Consider the following 11,895-nt stretch of genomic DNA (forward strand, 5'->3'; position numbering starts at 1 on the left):
GCATCAAAATTTGACGAACCATCTTGGTTACGTTAGTCCTAGAATATTTTACAATAGACTATTCTTAAGTACAGAAAATAAGCTTCCTTTTTTATTTAGTAATGCTGTTGTAATGACTACACCTAAATGTACAAGAAAAACAGTTATGAGTACTTAATTTAAAAATTAGCTGTAAATAATTTTAGCCACACCATTTTTAAAGGTAATTGATTTTTCTTTGTATTAAGTGTACCATTGCTTATACCTAAAACTGCGCAGAAAAATGTTATAGAACAATGTTTGGAAAATGACCCAAAAATGGCGAACTTTTCGGATACTGTGAATTAATTATACAGACTTGTACCAAACGTCATTTTGAAAAGGAGGAATAAAAATTTTTTTCTGTAAATTTATCTCTATATATCCATGGAAAAAGTTATGAAAAAAAAAAGAAAAATTGCCTGTGCTCTGTGTTTTTTTTTTTACTTAGTTTTATGATTGAATATATTTTATATTAAATTGTTCGGTAATAGATGTATGGCGCCATCTATCGTACGAATGTACGTGTATATTGTATATTACTGTTGAAACAGTCTAAATGATACTTCACGGACTTTCCGATAGGTGGCGATAAATACTTCAAAATTAAATTTAATATTTAATAATTTAAGAATATTTTCCTACTAATCTCCGATAAGTGGCGATAAATACTTCAAAATTAAATTTAATATTTAATAATTTAAGAATATTTTCCTAATAATCTCCGATAAGTGGCGATAAATACTTCAAAATTAAATTTAATATTTAATAATTTAAGAATATTTTCCTAATAATCTCCGATAAGTGGCGATAAATACTTCAAAATTAAGTTAAATTTAATATTTTTCATTTTTCTACTGATCATTGAAACAATCCATTGCCAAAACAAGATGTCGTAGCGTACGTTTCGTCACCTAGCGGAAAGTCCGTTAAGTATTACTAAAATGTATGCAACAGTATTACAATATACATCGACGATTCTTTACCGACAGACATGTAAGTTCATACGATAGATGGCGTCGACTTTTGAAACTCACGTTTAAAATTACAATTTCTATAGAAAAAATACCGAAAGTAATTTTTTTGTATACTTTGCGTTAGTTTATTTTAAAACTAAATTTGCGTATTTATAATTTATATAATATTTATATTCTCACAAACTCTACTAGTTACTCAATCCATCTCACAAACTTTTATAGGTATATTTTTTAATAATACATACTAAACTTCTTCTCAGAGCCTTCTTTCAGTGCATCACAGTTTTTCGATTTCTTTCTAACGCATTAAGTTGAATGTGATGAAAAAAGCGGCAGTTCCGTGATTAAAACACGAAAATATTACAGCCTTGCATGCATAACCGGTCTATTCTTAACCTACGCTTGATTCGTTGATATTTGAAATGCGCGTCTTCTCTAGCCAATCAGCTAGACGAGTCACGAACATTTGACGTAAAACTTCATTAGGACATTACGTCAGTATTTGACTTATTTCATAGTGTTGTTATGCATTATTTGTGTTAACCTATATTTTTTTATTTTGTTTTGGTTTTCATTAAAATATTTTTAAAATGCCAAGATTTACGGAAAAGGAACAAGTTCTGATACTTAAATTACTTAAATATTTTGAATTAGAAAAAGAAGCTGGACAAACTTTATTACCAATTTCTGCTGTTCGTGAAGTAAGTTTAAAATTACACTGAAAATAAAATTGTTTTATTTTTACCTACTGTTTATTTCAGCGTGTTGCTGAGGCGTTAGGAACTTCTTTGCCAACAATAAGACGATTGGTAAATGAAGGTGTCCAAAAAGATTCTGATTATTCAATCACAATGAGCCAATCAGTAGCCACGAGTCGTAAACCGACATTATTAATAAATAAATACGAACATGCCATCAGGATGTGTGTATACAGAATGTTTAGTAAAGGTAAGAAAGAGCATTACAACAGTATAGTTAAAATATTTTACCATATTTCTAATAGAAAGGCAGAAGTAACTAATTTTCATAGACATTTCATTTAATAAATTGTTCCTGACAACTAGTTACATATAGAAATGAAAAGTGAATATAAAAAGAATACTACTGAATTAAGTACCAAGTATTGTAATAAAAATTTAAGAGTCCTCTTTGCCTTTTAGCTGAAGTTTATGCATTTACCTTGTGCAGTTTGGTAAAATATATAGATATATTTTTATAACTCTTATACTTTGGATTATTCAAATATGGTTATTACGATTTATGAAAGGAGTACTGTTGCATATAGCAATTCAATAGACAAATTCCTAATATCAAAACTAACATGTTACTTTACATTCTTAATATTTTTCCTAGAAGAGTCACTATGCTGTCTTTAAACTTTGATCGTTTTAGGTGAGCATGTGACTCTCTATACCCTGAAGCAAAAACTATAGGAAGTGGATGAGATTAATATTTCTATTGCTGCACTTAGCAGAGCTTTAAAAGAATTAAAATTCAGATGGGTAAATTGTAGTGTTGCTAACAGAAAATATTTAATGGAACAACCACATGTGACTTTAAAAAGACTTCAGTTTTTGAAAGCCTATAAGGACAATGAAAGCAGTTTATACCCTTTAAAACCAGTTTTCTTGGATGAGACCTGGATATTCAGTAAAGGAGGATTCCGCAAGAGCTGGCAAGATGGCAGTATTAATGCTGTCAGAAAGAAGAATGGAGAAGGTGTACGATACATTATTCTTAATGCAGGTTCTGAAAATGGGTTCATTGATAACTGTGAATTGATTTTCAAAAGTGGAAGTAAATCTGGTGACTACCATGATTCAATGAATTCTGAGAATTTTGAAAAATGGTTTGAGCATCAGCTTTTACCAAATTTAGAAGAACCATCATTAATTATAATGGATAATGCATCATACCATTCAACTTTATTGGAAAAAATACCAAATGCTAGTTGGGCAAAACATTCTTTATTAGAATGGTTAAAAAACCGGCATATTAATTGTTCAATGACTATGATGAAGTTTGAGTTGATGGATATTGTAAAGAAGCATCTACCAGATAAAGTATTTAAGTGTGTATTAGAATTTATTTAGCAAGTGGCATTTTATATACATTTTGTTTTACAGATTGGATAGACTGGCCCTTCAATATGGCCATCGTGTCTTGAGACTGCCTCCATATCATTGTCAATTCAATCCAATAGAGAATGTTTGGTCTGACTGCAAAAGGTATTATGATGCCAATATAACTTCTGCTGGCGTTACAAACGAAGCCACAGTATTAAATGTGTGGAAAAAATCTTTACAACAGGTAAATTAATTTTTTTTTATTCTTAGATACTAACTTTGCTATAATTTAAGGTCACACCAGAAAAATGGAGGAAGTATGTTAGGCATGCAGAAAGCCTCATTAATGAATATTGGGAGACAGCAAAAATAATGGACACAAACCACATATCTCCTATAGTCATTGATTTAAATGAATGGGATTGTGTATCTTCAGATGATGATTTTGTGGAAGTGCCAGAAATAAAATGACACCTAGCTCGGTTTTGTTTTTTTAATTTGTAAGATTATCGGTCTCTATTTTTCTTGTATTTATTTATATTTTCTAATTTTCTCGTGTAATATTTAGTGTTATTTAGTTCCTTATAATCATAGTATCTTGTAGTTATTTAGAAGTGTGCATTTGTAGCTATTTAGTTATTCTTTTCCTTATGTTATAGTCTTAGATCTTTAGGTTGATTCCCACATATTTCATTAATAATTCTATTATCAATTAATAATTGTAGTCTATTGTGTTTTTATGGTTTTTAGATATTAGGTTGTTAGTTCTTACTTACTTTAACCCATTAACATCTAAAAAGAAACTAGAGTGGAAAAAATGGAAAACACCAAAATTGTGATGTTTGGTTTAACTTTGATTTTTAAATTGACAAATGGTAGAATTGATTGTCCCTCTCTTGTGAGTCAGAGTATTCTTAGAGTATCATATTACCATGATTTGCATTATCTATGTACTTTTATATTCCATTTTATAGAAAAACCCATGGGCCAATGGCCCACTGAATAGATACTTATCTTTGTTAAACAACCTGAATGTAGAATGTAGATGTATTTAATATGTCTCTCAATGAATATATAAATATTTGTAGAAAGTTACTGGTACGTTATAGGCACCATGGTATATATATATATATATATATATATATATATATATATATATATATATATATATATATATATATATATATATATATATATATATATATATATATATATTATATGTACATACATATGTTGTAAGGTTCTAACCGTTTTAACTATGTAACTTTGTATGTTGTGTACCTATGGGTATCTAATTGAGCATATTGACGAACTGATGTTGTTGCACGCAAGGCAACGATACATCTTCAAATATATGAAATAGCAGCATACGTTGTTGTTTCATTCTCCAAATTGACAGATATCCTTATTTAGACACCCATAGGTACACAACATATGAAGTTTTATTTTCCCGTCTTTATAGTGCTGGATCTTAGAAACATAGAGTTAACTGCTGGATTTATAGGTTTTAAGATTTAATTACATATAATATATAAGTGTACTTAAACCACTATTTTATATATTGTAAATTGTAACATTTAATGGGTTTGTCCCGTATATTAAATAAATTAAATTAAATGTTGGGTGACATCTATTACATATATATTCAAAAAAAAAAATTTTTCAATTTGAAATACAAGGGCGTTCTCAAATGGGTTTAGGTATTTGTATGGTATTTTTCAAAACATCCAGTTTTCCTGGAAAATGAAAGCCTTTGGTGACTTCAATTCTGGAACCAGCTTTTCTATTTATTGGTGTTCTTGAAGTGATACCATCTCCCAAATAACTATAGTCTATATGACGACGGAATTCTCACTATTTACATCACATTTTCAGTATAAATTTGATGAGGTTTCCAGGCATTGGCACTGGTCATGTCAGGAAAGTACGTAAATAAAACCCACCATGACTTTTTACCTTTTAAACTTATTCGATATAATGATATGCACTGATCATGCTCATCTACTACACCCATTCCAGATATTGTTGTGAAGCTATTTTCTTGTGGCATTTTAAATTAATTACTATTTAAATGGGAATAAGCCATAATTAAAGGTTAAAATACGTTTATTGATGTTTCAATTTCCACTTCGGAAAAAAAAGGATTTCCGAAGTGGAAATTAAAACGTCAATAAACGTATTTTAACCTTTAATTGTGGCTTATTCCCATTTAAATAGTAATTAACCCATTCCAGAATTGTAGGAAGCAAACAATTTTAGACTCCATTACTGGACTTTTTTGTACACGATTTTCTCTTACAATTCCTGTCGCCTTTATGATTTATTTTGTTTCAGATATATCATTAGTTTTTTGTCATGAAATAATTATCGAAAAAATATACAGGAAAGGTTTTAATATTTCATTGATATCCAAATTCTACTTTTCAATGTCTTCAATAAAGTATTATTATTAGGCATCAGTAAATAAATTGTTTTTATGTTTAGAATTATACCCTATTTATGTAATTAATTTATAAGTTATGTAATAAACATCTTTGAAAACAGTATTTGTTTGCTTTTATAAAAAAATGGCGGCAAATATTTAATTGTATAACTAGAAAACGAACTAACTACACTTGTATTATATACTATTATAAAATAAACAATAAATGGATCGTTGTGTTGTCGTTTTTAAATGTTTCCATATTTATGAATTTAATAAACAATATTGCTTACTATTATTTAATCCACCTTGCAATAAAAGTAAGTACGGTTCTGGCATCTGTCACAATTCTCAATAATTACATGAAATAATTCTCGACACATCCAATACAGTATATGACGTCACAATTAATGACGCACTGAAAGAAGGCTCTGAGAAGGACTATATCTAATAAAATTTGTTGGATTACAAAATACGTACAAGGTGTTTCTTTACTACACTTATCATCATGTATAAATAGTGGTTTATGGCTATTACAAATTATCGCAAATTTAGAAAAGAAAATATTTTGACAGACATACTACTTACTGTTGTACCGGAAGTGAACAACAATTTTGGTATTTTAAATGTTAGCTTGTTTATTATTGGATTTTTAGATTCTACGTAAAATTGTAGACAAAAATTGTTTTAGGTAGGTACCATATGTCAAAACATCGAATTTTTTGAGATATTTATATTTTTTCTAAACTTCTGACAGATAGAAACAATCTTTTCTAAGCGAATTTCTCATCCATTACAAACATAATGTCTTAAGATCCTTTGCACACAAAGAGAACGTTCTGTCGGGAATTTTCATTGAAATCAAATCTTTAAGTACAGTGTGTTCGCAAATGATACGCCATTTTTCCAAACCACAGGCTTGGATTATTGACTTTTTCCAAGTCAATAATTTTAAATGAAACATTCTGTATTTTATAATTGTAATAAAAAAAGAAATCAAAAGTTAAAATGTATTTTTTTAATTTTTCCAAGTGGGCCGCAAATTATTAACAAATAACAAAAAAATTTTCTCGAATAGCTTCGAGTTAAATTTTTTATGCGTGTTTCATCGAAATAAATACTTTTTCTGTCTTGTTAATTTTTTTTTTGAAAAATACTTCCTTTATTGAGTTATTTGCAATTTTTTGTTTTTTGGAATATATTATGGTTGCATCTTAGGCTTTAGACCATGTAGAGCATTTTACGAAGAATAACTTCTAATAAATTTAATAATAAAAGAGTTATCATATTTTTTGTACTACATGAAAATGATTTTCGATATCGGTAATCTTAGATTTTTTTTAATTAGAATGATGGAATTGCATATTAAAACATAGTTTTTCGTGCCAGACAACTTTTCATATAACAATTTTCGATACTGTGGAATATAAAGGTACTTTACTCTTTAGCGAAATTTATATTTTTGACACACCACATGTGAGATTCGCGCAAAATCTCGCATTAGACTTTTTATAAAAAATAACTTTTTTTGTAAACTTAAAAAAAATTTCTCATATGCCGAATTAAGTGGATACACAGTATATATATATATATATATATATATATATATATATATATATATATATATATATATATATTACGATTAGGGTTTATAGAAAATAATTTATAAGTTATATACTACATAATATTAGATATTTGGTTGTTTTAAATAAGTTATATACTAGAGAATTTAATAAAAATTATTTATGTGAGGGCATTTTAAGAAATTAGCATATAATAATTGTAAAAAGTTGTATTTTAATGTTGTAAATAGATTTAAGTGAGCCATGTGCCTAGGCAACCAACTATACAGTAAGTAATTGACAGATAGAAATTAATCATAATACGAATATAAGTGGGGTTATAATAATATATTGTTTGAAATGTGTATTTTATTAAATTAGAGTGTTAGTTACTCATTTGAATGTTTATTCTGATCTGAAAAGCCTAAATGTCAACAAAATTATCAATGGAACATTAACGAATTCTCCAGAGTGCAGAGTGTGACCATTGTTTACGGTTGAACATTCTGGAATAATGATTATGTCGGTGGATGGAACAGACATTTTTTCGAGAACATCTATATAGAAGTAATGGAACAAATTGGAACATGATCTCTTGCCAGATGATTCTGGAATATCCAAAAAGATATAAATACCCGTGATTTGGATTCAAGATGGAAGTTTTTAGTCAGAAGTCAGGCCAGTTTATTATGAAAGTTAGTAGACTGTTGAGAATTTTCAAGAAGTCAGTCAGAAAAGTTTAGTAAGAAATATGAAAGTTAGTTGGAGTCAGTGAATCAAGTACAAATAGTCAAATTGTTTAAAATAGTGAGTTAAATGAAGATTAAAAATTATGCCTATATTTAATGCACATTTATAATTATACACAAATAATTATTGAAGATTATAAAAGTATATTAGAAGAATATTGGATGGACATTGGAAGGAATTAAAATTATATTATGATTGGAGATTAGTATAAATCAACTTATAATAATTGGATATTGGTATATTGAAAAGAAGAATAAATATAAATGGTGTTTACTGGTTTGCTTGGTGGTGTATAAATGCTGGTGAAGAAAACTATATCTTAAATTGGTAGAAGCTGATAATTGGAAAAAGTAATTTCACAAAAACAAGGATAACCGAAGTACGAAGACATTCAGTGATGATTAGAATCTATATAGTGGAAAACAGTTCATTTAGGCATTCAGTGAAAGAAAGGTACAAAATTTTGTTAATATAATTTAGTTAGTGCCATAACAATTTCAATTTTGAAGATAGTTTGTTTAAATTTTACATTGTCTATAGAATTTAATTAGTTTTATAAGAATATCAATTTAAAGATAGTTTATTTTAAATTTACATTGGCTAGGTTAGATATATATGTGTGTTTCATAATAGTTATAATAAAGATAGTTTAAAAAAGTACTTACAAGCTAATTCTTTGAGAACCGCGATAAAAACCCTATATTATTAAAAATACTCATTGCTCATCATTCAAACAAAAAACACATCATAACAATATATATATATATATATATATATATATATATATATATATATATATATATATATATATATATATATATATATATATATATATATATATATATATATATATATATATATATATATATATATATATATATATAAAGCAATATTAATATAAAAGAATAACTCACCTGTTTTGATAGGCGCTTCCATGATATATAAAAGTCTGAATCTCCCAGATTTTGTTTCCTTTTCGGTAATGGTTAATTTTTTTTTTTTCATATCTTCCATTGTTCAGGTGCACTGTACACACGTTGTTCGAATATTTCTTATACTATGTACAAATTTCTTACAAATATTTTACTGTTACGTTAGATAATCTGAAAACAATGAATTATTATCTTTCCTTTTTGGAATTGATGCAGATCACTGTAAAAAAAAATTTATATACCCTTGATATTAATTTTCCTATTGGTCAGAAATTCGACCAATTGCAAAAGTCATAAACTGGCATCTCAATTAATTCAATCCATTTGCGCACAGGGTGGAAATAGGAAGGTATAAATCACAGTGTACTTAGTGAATTTGTCAGTTTTCGTGATTTTTTAATTGGTACGGTAACAAGCGCGACTTTGGAGACTAACATAAAGAAGCTTTTCTTTGCATGAATTCTATTCATGCAAGGAAACTGACAGTATTCAAAGTCTGAAGACTACTGTTGACGTAGGCAGGCAATTTTCCGGATATTAGGGGTATTCCCTATTTTCTGGGTTGTTTGTTAGCGTGAAAACGGATTTAGGGACAATAGTAACTAGAGCTGTTGTGTAGATTCCCAATTGTTCAGTTCTCCTGATCTTTTAATCGGTGCGGTAATCAGTATGAGTTCGGAGACTCATTATAAAGGAGTCTTTCTTTGTTGTAATTAGGGATTCTAGTTATCCAAGGCAACTGACAATACTTTAACGCTGAAGACTCTAACTGTTGACGTAGGCAGGCAATTTTCCGGATGTTAGGGTTATTCCCTATTTTCTGGGTTGTCGGTTAGCGTGCAAACGGATCTAGAGGCATTAGTAACTAGAGCTGTTGTCTAGATTCCCAATTGCTCAGTACTCGTGGTGGTATAAATGAATCTTTTTTCTTTGTAATTCTATTCGTCCAAAGAAACTGACAATACTCGAACTGTTGACGTAGGCAGGCAATTTTCCGGATGTTAGGGATATTCCCTATTTTCTGGGTTGTCTGTTAGCGTGCAAACGGATCTAGAGGCATTAGTAACTAGAGCTGTTGTTTTTCAATTGCTCAGTTCAGTTTCTTTTAGTTGGTACAGTAATCAATGCAGCTGACTGTTGTAAGCTCATGTTAGATTTTTTTCTTTTCTTAAAACAATAGTTTCCACGTATATTTTTATCTCTTTTTCATAGTGATTTAGTGAAAGTGTGGTTAATTCTAAAGATGTTTTTTAGAATATCCGCATCATTTTACTATATTATGGTAAGTTTTTAAAGTGATATTTTTTAATATATTCCTTTATTATGTATATATTTTAGATAATATAATTGTGTGGCCGGTGGAAGAAAGTAGTCATGACCAAAATTTGAGTTTTAAACCAAAATTGTATGAAAAATCCATTATTTGATATAAAACCATAACATGACTTGTCTATTTTATTTCAGCTGTAAATTCTTTTTTAAATATTAACATTTTTTTTTCTAAAAAATCTTTTCAGAGGTAGATATTTTTTCTGAAAAATTCTGTCTGCTTTCCGTCGGCTACGCAATTTTCATTTCATCTCAACTTAATAGTTTCTAATAGTAGTGATTTATTGTTCGAATAACGTTTGTCTATTGTTAAATATTGTTATATGCATGACATTTTTTCAGTGTAGGAAATACGTGTTTAGTTAAATAAAACTCATTTTAGAATAAGACCTAGTATTTTTGATATTAGGATAGCTTTTTGAACTGTGGCAGTTACGGTTTTTGATATAAATATAATGTTTAATCGAATAATCTTGTAACTACACTTAATTTGTTTGTCGAAAAGGTTAATATCTATTTCAAATAATTACTTGTTGTAGGTTACGATAAAATAACTGTTTATAGCATTTTAAATGCAATTTTTATTACAACTAAATAATTAAAATTAAATTTAAAAATGAACATATTAGTTTTATTTCTTTAGTCTTCCTTATTAATGTCGCTGTATTGATTAATTGTATTTTTTCAATCAACTTGGGAGATTTTTAAAATAATCGTTTTGACGGCCAGGAGGATTTGAAGAAATTAATATTCTTAATTATGTTTTAATACAAACGTTATGTTCTTAAATATGTTTTAATTAAATTAAATTATGAAAATGAGCATTCGCCATTGGCTACGCTTACTAGATCCATTAAAATAAAATTCTTAATGCTATTGCAAAATTTGGAAGAAATGAATGATTTGAGATTATAAATTTTAAATTTTTTTCCATTTTCTGGTATTGTCATATTTGTACTTGTACTAAAAATATCTTTATATATCAAAATTTCCTCGAAAAATTCTATGTTATTATTCTGTCTCAAAACGTTCATTTAACAACATAAAACGGTATTTATAAGAGTACGTTTAATTGACGTTTCTCTCTTTGCTGTCGAACTTCTAATATAGATTTAAATTTCGTTTTTCCAACCGCATTTTCACTTAATTGTTTTGCAAGTTCCAAAATTTTGTTAAATTTGTGTAGTGTCGATATTCAGCAACATGTTTATAAATTCTCGATAGATTTCATAAATAACGATAATATATTTGTATTTTATCTGAAATAATTCTATTGAATTAATCGTTCATAGTAGTATCATAATAGTGTAAAATAGCGTTTATTTAACTTTGATATTAATTTTCCTATTTGTTAGAAATTCGACCAATTACCTTTTGTATCGCACCAATCACAAGATAGCATTCTAATTATTAAATTAATCTGTGTGCGCAGAACTTGGCAAGACGAAATTCATTATTTCAGCGGTAGATGTCTTTCTTTTTCTGAAAAATTTTTTCTGCTTCTTTTCGTCGACTAGGCAATTTTTATTTCATCTCAACTCCTAGTTTATACTATTAGTAAGTTCTTGTTTGAAAAACGGTTGTCTATTTCGACCTCTACAAAGAATAACGTAACCAGCATTTAAGATATTTTTCAGAAATCACAAAAGAGACAATTTCTTTGATTTACCTTTTTATATGCATGTGACATTTTTTCAGTGTAAGAAATACGTATTTACATGAAATTTGTTTTAGCATAAGATATGCCTGGTTTGAATTCCGTTTTTCTATCCACACCTTTACCTTATTGTTTTGCAACTTCCAAAATTTGTTGGATCGTGTCTAATATTAAGGACTTTT

General features: G+C 28.1%; 2 protein-coding genes across 2 annotated transcripts; both read left to right on the forward strand.

Moving 5' to 3' along the window:
- Nucleotides 1-1,552: 1,552 nt before the first annotated feature.
- Nucleotides 1,553-2,676, forward strand: LOC140448638 (uncharacterized). Its single transcript, XM_072541737.1, has 3 exons — nt 1,553-1,696; nt 1,757-1,943; nt 2,388-2,676. The coding sequence occupies exons 1-3, from the start codon at nt 1,586-1,588 to the stop codon at nt 2,426-2,428; spliced, it is 339 nt and encodes a 112-aa protein (XP_072397838.1). The 5' UTR covers nt 1,553-1,585; the 3' UTR covers nt 2,429-2,676.
- On the forward strand, nt 2,531-4,232 carry LOC140448247 (uncharacterized). Its single transcript, XM_072541351.1, has 3 exons — nt 2,531-3,066; nt 3,122-3,305; nt 3,356-4,232. Exons 1-3 carry the CDS (start codon nt 2,531-2,533, stop codon nt 3,530-3,532), a joined length of 897 nt encoding a protein of 298 aa, XP_072397452.1. The 3' UTR covers nt 3,533-4,232.
- Nucleotides 4,233-11,895: the final 7,663 nt, after the last annotated feature.

This window comes from Diabrotica undecimpunctata, chromosome 8 (assembly GCF_040954645.1).
Source record: "Diabrotica undecimpunctata isolate CICGRU chromosome 8, icDiaUnde3, whole genome shotgun sequence".
Lineage (NCBI taxonomy): Eukaryota > Metazoa > Arthropoda > Insecta > Coleoptera > Chrysomelidae > Diabrotica > Diabrotica undecimpunctata.